The following is a 19,357-nucleotide window of genomic DNA, read 5'->3' on the forward strand; positions in this document are numbered from 1 at the left end:
ATATATATATATGAAATACTCGAGTTGGTGAATTATACGCCACCCCCACCCCCCACCTCCCGAAATCGGAGGTCTCAAGGTTGGCAAAAAAGGTCTAATTTTTTTTCTACCAGAAAAAGTGCACTTGCTATTAGTGAGAATATACTTGGTTTAAATTATTTTTGTTTTCATTGAGGTAATTTTACTTGTTTTGGAAAGTCTGGACAAGCCAATTGTTCTTATTCTATTGGCCGAGAACTTTTCTTAGTTCAAATAATTCAGAATTTGAACATTTCTCGCCCCATTTCAAACATTCCAACACAAACCATTTCAACTCATTCAGACAATTATTTTTTTATATATATATATTTTCAAAAAAAATCCCTTTTCACATTTTGCAGTGTGCCTATCAGCTATTGTTTCCAACATTTTATTGATTTGCAAACAATATTTTTTGGGACCAATTAAATAGAATTGCATCCTTTCCCTGTGCACACCAAACAATACCTCACGGTGCACTAGTGTGCCGCGGCACAGTGGTTGAAAAACACTGCATCTCGCCTAGTGAGAGAGTGAAGGCCCTTCGTGTTGAATTGCAGGCCCAATCTTTACAGGTCAGATTGATTCAGTTTTTTAATATTCTGTATATTATATTTAGAGCTGCGTGAGGCTTCAGTTGCAAAAAAAAAAAAACATTTAAAATCAGAAAAATCCACTTTAAAAAAATAAATGCAGCAATGAATGATTGTCCTGCCACTTATTGTGTTGAGGGACAAGCTGGAGGGTACACCATGCACCACACCTGGGAAAAAATGCTGGTAATTCAATGTTAAAATACAATTTTTAAAAAGAAAAACGGTAAGCCCGAGTTGAGAGGTATAAAGAGTAAAAAGTGTTGGAATGGTCCTTGGAGTGTTGAAAAAGACCTGAGGTGAGGATATCCCCTGCAAGTCTTATTCCCCGGAGCTTTCATCGGAGCTCTTCTCGCCCGCCGCTCGCCAGTCTTTTCTCCGCTTCTTTTTCGAGTCGGAGCGTTTGTGAGAGTCCGGGTTTCTCCTTTTGTGACTGTGCCTCCGTCGGCCGCCGCCCTCCTCCTCGCTTGCCTCGTCCCTCCTCTCCCTCGCTTTGTCGCTTTTCTTACTCCGATGTCGGCTTTTCGTCTCCCTCTGCTTGTCTTTGTCCGCGTTGCCGCCGCCGCCGCCGTCGTCGCTGGTGCCGCGATCGGCGCACGACCCCTCGGACCTTTTCCGCTTCCCCTCCTCCGCCTCTTTCTTCCGCTTCTTCTTCTTATGGGAAGATTTTTTGGAGTGTCTGGACCTGGACGCTCTGTGTCTGTGCTGCTCCGTCTTCTTGCTTGAACTGCTTTTATCACTACAAATAGTGCAGAAAAGTAGCAGTTATTTATTCAAACCCATTTGGCTAATTGCTTCCAGCTTAAAAAAAGTCCATATTTTGGTAAAAGTAAAAGTTTGTATAATGCAGCACATTTATCCAAATACATTTGGCTAATTGCTTCCAGGTTTTAAAAAGTCTATATTTTATTAGAAGTTTGTATATTGAAGCACATTTACATTTTGCTTGCTTCCAGCTTAAAAAAAAGTCCATATTTTAGTAAAAGTTTGTATATTGAAGCACATTTACCCATATACATTTGGCTAATTGCTTCCAGCTTAAAAGAAAAGTCTGTATTTCGGTAAAAGTAAAAGTTTGTATATTGTAGCATGTTTACCCAAATACATTTGGCTAATTGCTTCCAGCTTAAATAAAAGTCCACATTTTAGTAGAAGTTTGTATATTGAAGAACATTTACATTTGGCTAATTGCTTACAGCTTAAAAAGTCCATATTTTAGTAAAAGTTTGTATATTGAAGCATGTTTACCCAGATACATTTGGCTAATTGCTTCCAGCTTAAATAAAAGTCCACATTTTAGTAGAAGTTTGTATATTGAAGCACATTAACATTTTGCTAATTGCTTCCAGCTTAAAAAAAGTCCATATTTTGGTAAAAGTAAAAGTTTGTATAATGCAGCACATTTATCCAAATACATTTGGCTAATTGCTTCCAGCTTTTAAAAAGTCCATATTTTAGTAGAAGTTTGTATATTGAAGCACATTTACATTTTGCTAATTGCTTCCAGCTTAAAAAAAAAGTCCATATTTTAGTAAAAGTTTGTATATTGAAGCATATTTACCCATATACATTTGGCTAATTGCTACCTTTTAAATTTTTTACCATTTTCAAGAAAATCTAAAATTTCTAATTCAAAATATTCAGCCTGTTCATAATTGTTCTCTCCTTTAACAATGTTTTTAAATTCCCTGATTTCCATAAAATCCCCAGTTTTCAGGGACATTTTTCCCATTCAAAATTAACTGGTCATTTTATAAACTTCCACAATTCAGTTTTTAACCGATTCAAACCAACATTTTCCACCATCCTGGAAATTCAAACTATAATTTTTTTCCTAGTTAAAATAAATTCCAGGAATTGCCCTTTTGGCGACGACTCCTTCCCCATTTTTCAACCCACTTCAACCGTTCCTACGTTCAAAAATTCCTCTTAATCACGACAAAAAATACTAAGTTTGTTTTTGAACTGGAAAAATTCCCGGTTTTCCCAAAATTCCAGGAATTCCGTAATACCATTTCTCAGTTAAAAATGTTACTACTTTGACATTTCTCGACCGATTTTGAAAAATTCCAACACCAAGAATTTTAACTAATTGCTACCTTTTAAATTTTTTACCATTTTCAAGAAAATTAAAAATTTCTAATTCAAAATATTCAGCCTGTTCATAATTGTTCTCTCCTTTAACAATGTTTTTAAATTCCCTGATTTCCATAAAATCCCCAGTTTTCAGGGACATTTTTCCCATTCAAAATTAACTGGTCATTTGATAAACTTCCACAATTCACAGTTTTTTAACCGATTCAAACCAACATTTTCCACCATCCTGGAAATTCAAACTATAATTGTTTTCCTAGTTAAAATAAATTCCAGGAATTGCCCTTTTGGCGAACACTCCTTCCCCATTTTTCAACCCACTTCAACCGTTCCTACGTTCAAAAATTCCTCTTAATCACGACAAAAAATACAAAGTTTGTTTTAGAACTGGAAAAATTCCCGGTTTTCCCAAAATTCCAGGAATTCCGTAATACCATTTCTCAGTTAAAAATGTTACTACATCGACATTTCTCGACCGATTTTGAAAAATTCCAACACCAAGAATTTTAACTCATTCAGACCTTTTACATTTTTTCCATTTTCAAGAAAATTAAAAATTTCTAATTCAAAATATTCAGCCTGTTCATAATTGTTCTCTCCTTTAACAATGTTTTAAATTCCCTGATTTCCATAAAATCCCCAGTTTTCAGGGACATTTTTCCCATTCAAAATTAACTGGTCATTTTATAAACTTCCACAATTCACAGTTTTTAACCGATTCAAACCAACATTTTCCACCATCCTGGAAATTCAAACTATAATTTTTTTCCTAGTTAAAATAAATTCCAGGAATTGCCCTTTTGGCGACGACTCCTTCCCCATTTTTCAACCCACTTCAACCGTTCCTACGTTCAAAAATTCCTCTTAATCACGAAAAAAAATACAAAGTTTGTTTTTGAACTGGAAAAATTCCAGGTTTCCCCAAAATTCCAGGAATTCCGTAATACCATTTCTCAGTTGAAAATGTTACTACTTCAACATTTCTCCACCGATTTTGAAAAATTCCAACACCAAGAATTTCAACTCATTCAGACCTTTTAAGTTTTTTTACCATTTTCAAGAAAATTAAACATTTCTAATTCAAAATATTCAGCCTGTTCATAATTGTTCTCTCCTTTAACAATGTTTTTAAATTCCCGGATTTCCATAAAATCCCCAGTTTTCAGGGACATTTTTCCCATTCAAAATTAACTGGTCATTTTATAAACTTCCACAATTCACAGTTTGTAACCGATTCAAACCATTCTACCTACAACATTTTCCACCAACCTGGAAATTCAAACTATAATTTTTTTCCTAGTTAAAATAAATTCCAGGAATTGCCCTTTTTGCGACGACTCCTTCCCCATTTTTCAACCGTTCCTACGTTCAAAAATTCCTCTTAATCACGACAAAAAATACAAAGATTGTTTTTGAACTGGAAAAATTCCAGGTTTTCCCAAAATTCCAGGAATTCCGTAATACCATTTCTCAGTTAAAAATGTTACTACCTCGACATTTCTCGACCGATTTTGAAAAATTCAAACACCAAGAATTTTAACTCATTCAGACCTTTTAAATTTTTTACCATTTTCAAGAAAATTACAAATTTCTAATTCAAAATATTCAGCCTGTTCATAATTGTTCTCTCCTTTAACAATGTTTTTAAATTCCCTGATTTCCATAAAATCCCCAGTTTTCAGGGACATTTTTCCCATTCAAAATTAACTGGTCATTTTATAAACTTCCACAATTCACAGTTTTTAACCGATTTCAAACCATTCTACCTACAACATTTTCCACCATTCTGGAAATTCAAACTATAATTTGTTCCTGGTTAAAATAAATTCCAGGAATTGCCCTTTTGGCGACGACTCCTTCCCAATTTTTCAACCCACTTCAACCTTTCTAACGTTCAAACATTCCTCTTAATCACGACAAAAAAACCCAGTTTGTTTTTAAACTGGAAAAATTCCCGGTTTTCCCAAAATTCCGTAATACCATTTTTCAGTTGAAAATGTTACTACTTCGACATTTCTCGACCGATTTGAAAAATTCCAACACCAACCATTTCAACTCATTCCGAATTTTTTTTTCACTTTTTCTAGAAAAATCAGTGAAGCATAAGAAACGACAAACGTGCAAAATAATGTTTTTTATAACAGTGCGTTTATTTATCTTAAACTATTTAAAAACATAACTCGGACAAAAGATTTTAGTGTGTGAATAAATACTTCAATATTTTGCAATACTGCAATAATAATAATTACTCTGATGATTTTAGTCACAACTGTGACACCTCAACCTCTATTCTTAAATCCTTTATACAAGAATACCTCAATTTAAGAGTGCCCCGACTTAAAATTTTAAGGTGAGCTGTCCATCCATTTATTGTGCCGCTGTTTATCAGAGTCTGGGTCGCAGGGGCAGCAGTCTAAGCAGAGCTGCCCAGACGTCCCTGTCCCCGGCCACCTTTATGGCGGGACACCGAGGTCAGCTCTGAGACATAGCCCCTCCGGCGTGTTCCAGGTGTGCCCGAGGCCCCCTCCCGGCTGGACATGCCCAAAGGCGTCCAGGAGGCATCTGTAGTTGATGCCGACGTGAAGGAGCAGCGGCTTTACTCTCCAGCCTCTCCCAGATGGCCGCTCACCCGATCTGAGGGTGACCCCAGAAGAAACTAATTTCTGCTGCTTATATTGTTCTTTCGGTCATTACTTAAAGCTTGTGACCATAAGTGAGCTACGGAACATAGACTGACCGGTAAATCAGGAGCTTTGCCTTCTGGCTCAGCTCCCTCTCCACCATAACAGATCGGAACAGTAACTGCATCTGTCTGTCAATTTTGCGTTCAATTCTTCCCTCACTCGTGAACAAGACCCCAAAATACTTGAACTCCTCCACTTGTGGCTGCCAGTTTGCACCGGCCACCATTTATCATTCACCTTTCATTTACCAGTGTGAGTGGCACCGGGAGGTGAGGGTGAAGTGGACACAACGGCAGCAATTTTGGATGGTAAAAGGCGGGGAGCAAACCTGCCATTCTCAGGTTTCTGGCACAGCCGCTCTACCCACTACACCCCCATCTTGTTGGAGTCCCATTCAAAATTAAGAATGACTTATAAGCCACGCGAAAGAAAAAATAGGGGTTAAACCAAGCGTCTTTTTGGTTTAACTGTCAAAATAGGGCTGGGCGATATGGCCTTTTATTAATATCTCGATATTTTTAGGACAGGTCACAATACACCATATATATCTGGATGTTTTGCCTTAGCCTTGAATGAACACTTGATGCATACAATCACAGCAGTATGATGATTCTATGTGTCTACATTCAAACATTCTTCTTCATACTGCATTAATACCGTATTTTTCGTCCGAAAATGCATAATAAAGAAGGAAAAAAACATATATACGTCGCACTGGAGTATAAGTCGCATTTTTGGGGGAAATGTATTTCTTAAAATCCAACACCAAGAATAGACATTTGAAAGGCAATTTAAAATAAATAAAGAATAGTGAACAACAGGCTGAATAAGTGTACGTTATATGAGACATAAATAACCAACGGAGAAGGTGCCTGGCATGTTAACCTAACATATTATGGTAAGAGTCATTCAAATAACTATAACATATAGAACATGCTATACCTTTACCAAACAATCTGTCACTCCTAATCGATAAATCCCATGAAATCTTCCTCGATGTTGCTTCTAAACAACTCTGCAACTTGTAATCTGCAGTACATGATTTCCTTTTCGGTGCCATTTTTCTTCAGCGCTTCTCAGTTTTTATAAATTACCGCCAACGATGAAATGATCTATTTTAATAGCTACGGCAGTAGCATATAGCATATAGCAGTTAGCATTCCATGACCCACAATGCACTTCTGCCATGACCCTACCCCGCCGAATTCTTATTGGTTGACGTGTGACGATTGCTGACATTTTCTTTGTCTCTTCCGCGAACGAGATAAATAATATTATTTGATATTTTACGGTAATGTGTTAGTAATCTCACACATAAGTCGCTCCGGAGTATATGTTGCACCCCTAGCCAAACTATGAAAAACACAGCGACTTATAGTCCGAAAAATATGGTATATGCTCATTTTAAACTTAAATCACAACTAAGTCAATTGACCAAAACTGTATTTATTAGTTATTTAGCAGTGGCACAAAGGTTCATGTCATTTCCCAAACAGAAAGTTGGGGAAAAGTCAGAGACATTTTAAAACAAGCTATGAGTGCACTTTTGTGCATGATGTCACTAAAATGACTTTCAAAACACTAAATTAAAGTGCACTTTTTGTACAGAACACCACTACAATAGTTTAAAACAAATAAAGTGCACTTTTGTGCATGATGTCACACAAGATATTTCAATAATCGTCAAATAAAAATGAGCTGCATAATAGCAAATTAAATAGTGTAAGTCCTTCACTATGTGGTAGGTTCCTTCGGACGTTATCTACTTCTGTTGTTGACTATTTTTTTCATACGGTGTTGATCTGGAAATAGTTGCTTCGGCATTTTATGGGTGTGGCACCGAACGGAGATGTTGACATGTGGAGTTTCACGCACTCTTCATTCTCTCGCGCAGGGGTGTCAAACTCAAATACAGAGTGGGCCAAAATTTAAAACTGAACAAAGCCGTGGGCCAAGGTTGAACAAATTAACCTTTTAGTAGGGACCAAAACAAGTTTTGCAATAAATATTGAACAAGCAAGGCTTAAATAGGGCAGCACGGTAGAACACGGGGTTAGTGCACCTGCCTCACAATACGAAGTCCTGAGTAATCCTGGTTCAATCCCGCGCTCGGAATCTTTCTGTGCGGAGTTTGCATGCTCTCCCCGTAACTGCGTGGTTTCCCTACGGGTACTCGGGCTTCCTCCCATGGAACAGGCAGAGCTTATATAACGTAATAGTGCAAAATCAACTTTCAAAAAACAAACGAAAAAACATCAATTTAAGTAAAAAAAAAATAATGCCTCTTTTCTATTTGCAGCCTTCTGAGGTAAATATCAACATTAACTTTTTCCACAGGCTAATAACTTCAAAAATAAAATAAAAAGGAGGTGGGCGGGGTTTGGTGGTAGCGGGGGTGTATATTATAGCGTTCCGGAAGAGTTAGTGCTGCAAGGGGTTCTGGGTATTTGTTCTGTTGTGTTTATGTTGTGTTACGGCGCGGGTGTTCTCCCGAAATGTGTTTTGTCATTCTTGTTTGGTGAGGGTTCACAGTGTGCCGCATATTTGTAACAATGTTAAAGTTGTTTATACGGCCACCCTCAGTGTGACCTGTATGGCTGTTGAACAAGTATGTGTGTGTGAAAGCCGCATATATTATGTGACTTGGCCAGCACGCTGTTTATACGGAGGAAAAGAGGACGTGACGACATGTTGTAGAGGACGCTAAAGGCAGTGCCTTTAAGGCACGCTCCCAATATTGTTGTCCGGGTGGAAATCGGGAGAATGGTTGCCAAGGAAGATTTTCGGGAAGGGCACTAAACTTCGAGAGTCTCCCGGGAAAATCGGGAAGGGTTGGCAAGTATGAGAATTAGCGGTGAATGTGGTGTTACCGGCGGGCCAGCTCTAATGTTAATTTGATATTGCCTCAAGGGCCAGATGAAATTAAACAGCGGGCCAAAATTGGGATTGCGGGCCAGAGTTTGACACCTTTTGTGGCCAAGCTTTTGCCTCATAATTCTTCAACATCTTCCCGCTTGAAGCCAAACCACCACCAGACAATGGACCCCATGCTCTTTTTCTTGGGAATTAATTCTTCATTCGTTACCAGATGCGCAGCTTTTTTCTCTCGTATTACCACCCGCACTGCACCGTTAGCATCACAGCTAACATTACCATGTGGCTACCTGTCTGCTCCACGGGAGCGTGTGACAGAAAACAAAACCTAGTAAATACCAGGTAAAAACAAAGTAATTACCTAATAAAAACAAAGTGAATACCAAGTAGCTACAAAGTAAAAACAAAGTAACTACCAGGTAAATACTTAGTATAAACAAAGTATTATCCGAGTAAAACAGTAAATACCAAGTAAAAACAAAGTGACGTATGTAAGAAGATGCTCTTGTTTTAAGTCTCTGTGAGAAGGAGGGACAAGAGCGGGAAACGCCTGCAGTGTAATGCCCGCAGCTAAAAGCAACTGCGTAAGAACTTATACTCAAATATCACAATATAATCATTTTCTATATCGCACAGAGACAAACCCGCGATATATCGAGTAAATCGATATATCACCCATCCCTATGTCAACGTGGACCAACTGGTCGGATTACATCCTGGTTCTTCTACTATCCAGGTGAGAGGCATGATTTATGATCTACAATAAACTTCCACGAGGAAATGGGTTACCACTCGATGTAGACAAGCTTGTGATCACAAATAGTTTGTCTGCGTTACCGCTTATAACAATATCACTAATAATCATGAAATTTCAATTGAGTATTGTTGGCACTTTTTAAAAAAAATTGTATTGGGTTTCATGGGCGAAACGGTTGTGCTGGAGGCGGACTTTTACTTGAAAGTTAAAATTAGAGATTTATCGGCCGATAATATCGCCAGTCCGATATTATCGGCCGATAAATGCTTTAAAATTTAATATTGGAAATTGTTTCAAAAAGTAAAATTCATGACTTTAAAACGCCGCTCTCCCACACACAACACAGGAGTTGACGACTGCGGCATTAAAGGTTTATTGGCGACGCTTGAGGACATCATCAAACCGCCGCAATAGGAGCATAACAAAAGTGTGTTGTTGCCGGTGCTGTAGAAAAAAGCCAGCTCGCTCGGTGATGGTTTGGGATTATTTTAAGGGGTCTGTGACGGATAAAAAACTGGCAATTTGCAATGACTGCAAAAAGTTGGTTATAGGAGGCACCAAGACGTCTTCCTTTAATACGAGCAATTTGATCTCCCACCTCTTCAAAAATCATAAGGAGATACACGATGAATACAAGCGGAAGATGGATGAAAATCTAAAGAGCGGAAAAAAAGTAGTACCACACAGTTGTCGCTTAAAGACTCCGCCGAGAAAAACAAAAATACAACAAAAACTACCCGTCTCAACACAGCATATCAGAAGCTCTGGCTGACTGCTAGGCCACTTCAAGCACTCACCACTAGCTTGCAGCACATTTGTTTCTAATACAAATACGTTACAGGGCAGATTGAGCCCAGTTTATAATTTCCTGTTATACAGTATGCCAGGCAGTCTACTCAAGGAGGACTATGTTATCGTTTACTTTATTACTCTGGACTGAAGCTGTGTGCCTTCATTGTTTTTGTAGCTGTTGTTTTGAGGCATGTTTTAAGAAAAATTCAAAATAATGCACCTCGTGAAAGTCAAAGTATAATACTTCCCATAATTGTAGTGGATCTCACACTGCAAAAAGTCAGTGTTCAAAAACAAGAAAAAAATACAAAAATGAGGGGTATTTTACTTGAACTAAGCAAAATTATATGCCAATAGAACAAGAAATTTTGGCTTGTCAAGACTTTCCAAAACAAGTAAAATTAGCTAACCTCAATAAACCAAAAAATAGCTTAAAATAAGTATATTCTCACTAATAACAAGTGCACTTTTCTTGATAAAAAAAAAAAAAGACCTTTTTGCTCAATGTTAAAAAATATTCTAAAATAGGTAAATGCTAGTGCCATTATCGTGACATAATATGTGCTCGGCATTATGATTTTTTTTCAGGTTTGAAGTAAGAAATTATTACTTTAAAAAATTTGTTTTATACTTGTGAGTGTTGATGACACTGCTTTGCATCATAGATCATAAAATCTCAGCAACAAGCTGTAATATCTTACTTAGATCATTTTGGACCAAAACCCTTAAAACAAGTAAAACCCTCTAACATAAAATCTGCTTAGTGAGAAGAATTATCTTATCAGACAGAAAATAAGCAAATATCACCCTTATTTGAGATATTTCATCTTACTTAGATTTCAGTTTTTGCAGTGCGGGAGAGCATGTCCCAAATTCCAAGCTGCGGTTTTGAGGCATGTTAAAAAAAATAATGCACTTTTTAAAAGTCAAAGTATAATAATACTTCCCATAGTTGTAGTGGATCTCACACTGCAAAAAGTCAGTGTTCAAAAACAAGAAAAAAATACAAAAATGAGGGGTATTTTACTTGAACTAAGCAAAATTATCTGCCAATAGAACAAGAAATTTTGGCTTGTCAAGACTTTCCAAAACAAGTAAAATTAGCTAACCTTAATAAACCCAAAAATAGCTTAAAATAAGTATATTCTCACTAATAAGTGCACTTTTCTTGGTAAAAAAATATAGATATTTTTGCTTAATATGTTGAAAAATATTCTAAAATAAGTAAATGCTAGTGCCACTATCGTGACATAATGTGCTCGGCATTATGATTTTTTTTTCAGGCTTGAAGTAAGAAATTATAACTTTAAAAAGTAGTTTTATAATTGTGAGTGTTAATGACACAGCTTTGCATCATAGATCATAAAATCTCAGCTACAAGCTGTAATATCTTACTTAGATCATTTTGGACCAAAACCCTTAAAACAAGTAAAACCCTCTAACAAAAAATCTGCTTAGTGAGAAGAATTATCTTATCAGAAAGAAAATAAGCAAATATCACCCTTATTTGAGATATTTCATCTTACTTAGATTTCAGTTTTTGCAGTGCAGGGAGAGCATGTCCCAAATTCCAAGCTGCAGTTTTGAGGCATGTTAAAAAAAATAATGCACTTTGTGACTTCAATAATAAATATGCCAGTGCCATGTTGGCATTTTTTTCCCATAACTTGAGTTGATTTATTTTGGAAAAACTTGTTACATTGTTTAACGCATCACAATAAAATTAGGCATAAAAATGTCTTAATTCCACGACTGTATATATCAGTATCGGTTGATATCGGAATCGGTGATTAAGAGTTGAACAATATCGGCAAAAAAGCCTTTATCGGACATCTCTACTTATAAGCCACGTGAAGCAAGAAATAGGGCTGTAACCAAGCGTCTTTTCGTGTAGTTCTCGCCATTTACGGGTGTAAATTGGCTGTCAAAATGTACCAACTGGTCCGATTACATCCTGGTTCTTCTACTTTCCAGGTGAGGCATGATTTATGATCTACAATAAACTTCCACGAGCAGGGAAGCAAGGAAATAGGTTACCACCGAATAGTTTGTCTGCGTTAACGCTTATAATATCACTATTAATCATGAAATTTCAATTGAATATTGTTTTATGGGCCAATTGGTTGCACTGTATGACTTTTATTTAAAAGCTAGAATGCATTGAAAAAGATACCTCCGTTGTCATGTCTTTATAATGATCGTGAACAAAATAAGTGAATTGTTTGCAGTGTTGCCTCTTTACCTGTCACTCCCAAACTCCTCTGGGTAAAGCTCCTTGAAGCCACTGTGTCCCCATCTGCAGAGAGAATTGTTCCATATTTGCAATCACGGCAACACCCGAGTGCAGACATGATGCACCACTTCCAAACCTGTCGGGATCGTTGTCCTCGAATTCATAGAGCTTCCGCGTCCAGTATCGAGCCTCCCTGTCGTCGTGGTCCGAGGAGACTCTGGACTGATAGGACATTCGATCACAGTGCATGTGACCCCTGAATAAATCAATTAAATATGTCAGCAAAAAGTGATTTGTTAGAAAGCGAAGCTGCTCCTACCTGATTGTCTTTTCGTCGCTCACGTGATTGACTTCCATGTCTCGCATCTTCCACATCTCGGTCTCTTCCTGGATCTATAGTGCAGGCGGTAAGTAATTATTGGGCTCAGCTTATAATGCTGTTATTCTCACAGAAAGGCTGCTTAATGAGGTAAATCTGCACCATCTAATGCTTACTTCTAATTGTTATTGTCAGAGGTATTCAGTCAATACTATGCATTATTGTGGTCTCCTGCAAGGATTCTCAACCTGTGGTATGGGTACCACGAGTGGTACGCCGGCTCCATCTAGTGCAGGGGTAGGAAACCTATGGCTCTAGAGCCAGATGTGGCTCTTTTGATGACTGCATCTGGCTCTCAGATAAGTCTTAGCTGACATTGCTTAACCTGATAAGTAATGAATAATTCCACTGGTAATCACAGTGTTAAAAATAACGTTCAAAATATAAAACATTGTCATGCATTTTAATTAGAGATTTCCGATAAATGCTTTAAAATGTAATATCGGAAATGATCCGTATCGATTCCAAAATGATCGTTATCGGTTTCAAAAAGTATAACCTACGACTTTTTAAAACGCCGCTGTGAACACGGACGTAAGGAGAAGCACAGAGTTACCATTTAGTTACCATTTAGTGGTCAATTGTACGGAATATGTACTGAACTGCGCAATCTACTAATAGAAGTATCATTCAATCAAAAAAATTTAAGGACGGATGGTAGGTACACAGAACATCAGAGGGTGAAATGTGCGAGAAAATGAGAGCAGACAGTGTTGACAAACAATGTTGCAGCCTTGTGTGGGAACCGCAGGTGCAGAAACACAAAAGAATCCCTGTGAGATGCAAAATTGACAGAGAAATTTTCCGTGCAACGTTCATATTGTTGTTACCCAGCCAGCGTTTGTGGGTCTGACCCGTTGCATTTTGTGGCCTTTAATGCCTCACAATCAAACACTTTTGGGGAAAATTTTTTGTGGACATGTTCCATAAATATTGATGTTAAAGCTTTCTTTTTTTGTGAAGAAATGTTTAGAATGAAGTTGATGAATCCAGATGGATCTCTATTACAATCCCCAAAGAGGGCACTTTAAGTTGATGATTACTTCTGTGTAGAAATCTTTATTTATAATTGGATCACTTGTTTATTTTTCAACAAGTTTTTAGTTATTTTTATCTTTTGTTCCCAAATAGTTCAAGAAAGACCACTACAAATGAGCAATATTTTACAGTTATACAATTTAATAAATCAGAAACTGATGACATAGTGCTGTATTTTACTTCTTTATCTTTTTTCAACCAACAATTCTTTGCTCTGATTCGGGGGTACTTGAATTAAAAAAATGTTCTCAAGGGGTACATCACTAAAAAAAGTTTGAGAACCACTGCATTAGACCAATTTGAGAATTTGTATTTCACTTTAAGGAATCGACTTGTATGAATGAAAAGTTTACCTTGCAAAATAGTACTATTAATTATTGCCAGGTTATCTTTGACAACTATGTCAAATTGGGACATCTCTATACCAGTGGTTCTCAACCTTTTTACAGTGATGTACCCCCTGTGAACATTTTTTTAATTCAAGTACCACCTAATCAGAGCAAAGCATTTTTTGGGTTGAAAAAAAGAGAAGTAAAATAAAGCACTATGTCATCAGTCTCTGATTTATTAAATTGTACAATAGTGAAAAATATTGCTCATTTGTAGTGGTCTTTCTTGAACTATTTGGAAAAAAATATATAAAAATAACTAATAACTTGTTGAAAAATAACCAAGTGATTCAATTATAAATAAAGATTTCTACACATAGAAGTAATCATCAACTTAAAGTGCCCTCTTTGGGGATTGTAATAGAGATCCATCTGGGTTCATCAACTTCATTCTAAACATTTCTTCACAAAAAAAGAAATCTTCTCAGTATTTATGGAACATGCTTAGGCTGCTGCCCCCGTGACCCAACCTCGGATAGGCGGAAGAAAAATGGATGGATGGCTGGGTGGATACTCATGTTTTCTCTCTTTACTTTTGTAAACACTTTTAGGATATTGTCTTGAAAAAATGTTTTTACCACCATCCCCCCTGATATATTTGTGGACCATTTATCATCACAAAAATTAACATTTTAAATTTAAAGTTTTTACAGGTAAGAGTGGCTACTGAAAGCCACTACTACCCACCACACAGTCTGATAGTTTATATATCAATGATGAAATATCAACATTGCAACACATGCCAACACGGCCAGTTTAGTTTACTGAATTGCAATTTTAAATTTCCCGTGAGTTTCGTCTTCAAAACGTCGTGTAATGATGTGTACGCAAGACGTCACGGGTTTATAGGAAGTATGAGCGCTGCACACACACACAGCTAAAAGTCGTCTGCTTTAACGGCATAATTATACAGTTTTTTTGGGACATCTGTGTTGCTGAATCTTTTGCAATTTGTTCAATTAATATTGGAGAAGTCACAGTAGAAAGATGGAGTTGTGAAGCTTTAGCCTTTAGCCACACAAACACAGTGATTCCTTGTTTAAAATTCCTGGAGGTGAAACTTTCCTATGGATCAGAGCGGTCAAGCGAACATGGATCCCGACCACTTGTCAACCAGCAGGTTTCGGTGAGAAAATTGTGGTTAAAAAGTCAGTTCTTACCGGAGAAAAGCTGAGCTTGTGCCGCCCATAAAGTTATCAAAATTATTCAACCCCCACACAATTTTGGTGTTTTAGCAAGTTGGACATTTATTCCGTATTTTGTTTAGTCATATCAAATAAAGATGTGTCAAATAGACAAATGCAACTTAAATTATAACACTGTATTTTACAAAATAGCAAAAAAGGGCATTTTTCTTAATATCTCATTGACATAATTGATTCAACCCCCTAGTTCCATGCATCTTTAGTACTTAGTAGAACAGCCTTTGGCAGTAATGACATCTTTCAAAGGTGATACATAAGCGGACACAAGCTTCTTGCAACCATCTACAGGTATTTTAGCCCATTCCTCTTGGGCAAAGGCCTCCAATTCATTCATATTCTTGGGCTTGCGTGCTGCAACTGCCTTCTTCAAGTCCCACCACAGCTTTTCTAGAGGATTTAGGTCTGACGACTGTGAAGGCCACTCCAGAGTCTTCCAGCCCTTCTTCTGCAACCACTCTGATGTACATTTGGAGGTATACTTGGGATCCTTGTCCTGTTGGAAGGTCCAACGTCTCCCAAGCCTCAGCTTCCTCACTGACTTCATGACATTTGCAGCTAATATATCCTGGTAGGAAATAGAATTCATAATGCCTTGAACACGCTGGAGATTCCCGGTACCTGAGGCAGAGAAACAGCCCCAGAGCATGATTGACCCCCCACCATGCTTAACAGTAGGCAAGGTGTTCTTCTCTTTGTAAACTTCATTTTTTTCTCCTCCAGACATAAAGTTGGTTCATTGGCCCAAAGAGTTCCCTATTTTGTCTCATTACTCCATAGAACAGTTTCCCAAAACCTTTGGGGTTTGTCCAGATGATTTTTGGCATACTGGAGTCTATTTTACTTGTGCCTGGTAGTCAGAAGTGGGGCGCGCCTGGGAGTTCTGGCATGGAGGCCTTCATCTCGTAGTGCGCGCCTTACTGTCTGGGACGAAACCTGCGTTCCCCTCTCTGCAATGTCCTGTTGTAGTTCCTCAGCTGTTACCCGGGGGTTTTTCACCACTGTACGCTTCAAATACCGGACAGCAGTTGCACACAGCATCCTCTTTCTATCCCGCCCAGGGAGTGTTTCCACTGTGCTTTTAGCTTTAAACTTGCGAATTATGCTCCCAACGGTCTCTTGGAATGTATAATGTATTTGCTATGCTCTTATATCCATATCCTTTCTTATGAAGAGAAATTACCTCCTCTCTTGACTTCTTTGACCACTCCCTGGACTTCACCATGTTGCAAATACACCATTGACCATCTACAAGAAGCTTAGCGTCAGTCTTTTTCAATCAGTTTAATTGTTGCTCGTTATGGTTCTAATCACTTCTACAGGTGTTTTCAACACCTGATTGAAAAGACCTTATTCAAATTCTGTTCTTAAGAGTTATGATCTTCAAGGGGTTGAATAATTTTGTCAATGAGATATTCAGAGAAATTACACTGTTTGGTATGTTACAAAATATAATGTTGTAATTCAAGTTGCATTTGTCTATTTAATGCCTCTTTATTTGATATGACTATAAACAAAATACGGAATAAATGTCCAACTTGCTAAAACACCAAAATTGTGTGGGGGATGAATAATTTTGATCACAACTGTAGCTGCCGTCGACTCCCCTGAGACACTGCGCGTCAACACACCCGTGGAGACACCCTTCCGACTATCAGGTACTATTTAACTCACTAAAACACTAGCAACACAATAGAAAGATAAGGGATTTCCCAGAATTAACCTAGTAAATGTGTCTAAAAACGTCAGAATCCGTCCCAATGCAATCGCGTTTTTTTTTTCTAGTCCGTCGCTATCAATATCCTCAAACACGAATCTTTCATCCTCGCTCAAACCATTGGGGAAATTGTCGTTTTCTCAGTCTGAATAGCACTTTTTGATGGAGGCTCCCATTAAAAACAATGTGAATATGTGAGGAGCCATCAAACATGTGACGTCATCGGCATTTCTCTTAGCACCGAAAGTTGTGAACTTTATCGTGGATGTTCTCTACTAAATCCTTTCAGCAAAAATATAGCAATATCACGATCAAGTATGACACATAGAATGGACCTGCTATCCCCGTTTAAATAAGAAAATCTCATTTCAGTAGGCCTTTTAAAGGTGGGTGTTCACCTTGTTGTGAGCATCGGTATGACGGATGATATTCCTTAGATATTTCTTCCCCAGGGTCTGCTTCGACATGATGGATCCTGACGTGGGACAGAAGAAAAACGTGGTCACACAAACTGATTATAAGGTAAGCCAAGAAACGACTAGCTTATCGGTAGGTCGTGAGTTCAAACCCGAAGTCATTCCAAAGACTATAAAAAATTGGACTCATTACCTTCCTGCTTGGGACTCAGCATCAAGGGTTGGAATTGGGGATTAAACCACCAAAATTATTCTTGAGCGTGGCTACCGCTGCTGCTCACTGCTCCCCTCACCTTCCAGGGGGTGGAACAAGGTGGGTCAAATGCAGAGGATAATTTCACCACACCTCGTGTTAGGAGTGATAATCGGTGAGTGGTATTTTAACTTTCTATATCGGTAATAATCTATCGTACACAATGTATCAGCCCGCAGCTGGAGGAAGCGTATGGTCCAGACTCGCAAAAACGGTCGCCTAAACAGGATGGAAATGAGGATTTATTGTACTTACGTTTGTTTGACGACGGGACAGGTGGGCTAATGTCGATTTTATTTGGCCAAAGCGTGGAGTTTTAAAAGACAGAGAAGGAAAGCTTTGGGTGAATTACATCGCTTGTGGGCTTCGCTTTTTGCTTCCGTTGTCGTCATCACGCCTTATGCGTCAGAGTAAAGCCATGTCGTCGATTGGCTGGGGAATCTGTCAATCACAGTCTGAGCCTATGAGTGAAGGGGATTTAAACCGCCCGTATGAGAGGTCCTTTAGCATAAAGCAAGCTCACCCGCCAAACGTCAGCTGAATGTTTATTGGTGAGTACGTAAAGGAGGCGTTCCATTCTTCACGTGGTTGTGTTAGTTTGTTTTTAGAGAGAAGACTCAAAAATAACGTTTTTATGTTAGGTTCACGTTGATTATAAAATATTGTATGTTCCATAAATATTTTTTATATATGGTTGTTTTTTTTTATTTAGATAAAACACAAAGTATTGTCTGGAGATTCATAACAAACAGGAAGTTAGCCTCTGATTCGCCAAACTCCAATTGGAACAGTGGGCGATACTGGTCGTCGACAACAGACTGATGCTTTTTACAGTACTTGAAATGTGATTGTAATGAAATATATGTGTCAATCGTGCAGAATAAAGACAAAAAAATATTTATATTTTATTGACAAGCAGCATCAGACATTCCTATGCATTACATCATATTTACATACATCATATATCTGGTGTCTGCTCTAAATGTCCAAATATTTTTTTTGTTTATATCCCAACGATGCCACCACCCCCCAGAAAAAAGGAACAGCAAGAAAACAAAACAAAAATATTTGCAGATGAGTCAATTAAATAAAGTAAAAAGAAAAAGATAATAATACTATAATAATAGTAAATCAATAATAATAATCAAAATGATATAAACATACAGTAAATAATAATGACAATATATATACATATATATGTATGTATATATTCATATATATATATATATATATATATATATATATATATATATATATATATATATATATATGTGTGTGTGTGTGTCAAAATATCTTTTTGTTTGTATCCCAATGATGCCACCACCCCAAAAGAAAGAAACAAGAAAACAAAATAAAATTATTAGCAAATAAGTCAATTAAATAAAGAGAAAAGAAAGAATAATAATAATATAATATTAATAATAATAAATAATCAGAAATAAAGTCAAATAATAACAGATAGTAAATAATAATTACAATATATATATATATATATATATATATATATATATATATATATACCGAGGATGTCGTAGTGGTTTGTGCGGCCCTTTGAGACACTAGTGATTTAGGGCTATATAAATGAACATTGATTGATTGATATATATATATATGTATGTATGTATGTATGTATGTATGTAGATATATATATTTTTTAATACATACATACATGTATATATATATATGTCAAAATATCTTTTTGTTTGTATCCCAACAATGCCATCCGCCCTAAAAAAAGACAGCAAGAAAACAAATAAAAATAATTGCAGATGAGTCAATTAAATAAAGAAAAAAGAATAATGATATAATAATAGTAATAATACATTAAGAATAATAATCAAATATAATATATAAATATATATATATATGTATATATATGTGTATATATATATACATATATATATATATATATATATAT

At 37.0% G+C, this 19,357-nt stretch overlaps 2 protein-coding genes across 2 annotated transcripts in view; one reads left to right on the forward strand and one right to left on the reverse strand.

The window, feature by feature from the left end:
• Positions 1–346: 346 nt before the first annotated feature.
• On the reverse strand, positions 347–17,874 carry nkapd1 (NKAP domain containing 1). Its single transcript, XM_061878059.1, has 6 exons — positions 17,695–17,874; positions 17,169–17,245; positions 12,365–12,438; positions 12,182–12,301; positions 12,055–12,108; positions 347–1,350 (listed from the first exon to the last, which is right to left on the reverse strand). The coding sequence occupies exons 2-6, from the start codon at positions 17,235–17,237 to the stop codon at positions 933–935; spliced, it is 735 nt and encodes a 244-aa protein (XP_061734043.1). The 5' UTR covers positions 17,238–17,245; positions 17,695–17,874; the 3' UTR covers positions 347–932.
• The window catches only part of dixdc1a (DIX domain containing 1a), a 52,127-nt gene continuing 50,305 nt past the window's right edge, over positions 17,536–19,357 (forward strand). The window contains exon 1 of the mRNA XM_061878057.1: positions 17,536–17,554. The gene's annotated coding sequence lies outside the window, so the exon portion shown is untranslated. The remainder of the gene's footprint in view (positions 17,555–19,357) is intronic.

Source organism: Nerophis ophidion, linkage group LG18, assembly GCF_033978795.1.
Source record: "Nerophis ophidion isolate RoL-2023_Sa linkage group LG18, RoL_Noph_v1.0, whole genome shotgun sequence".
Lineage (NCBI taxonomy): Eukaryota > Metazoa > Chordata > Actinopteri > Syngnathiformes > Syngnathidae > Nerophis > Nerophis ophidion.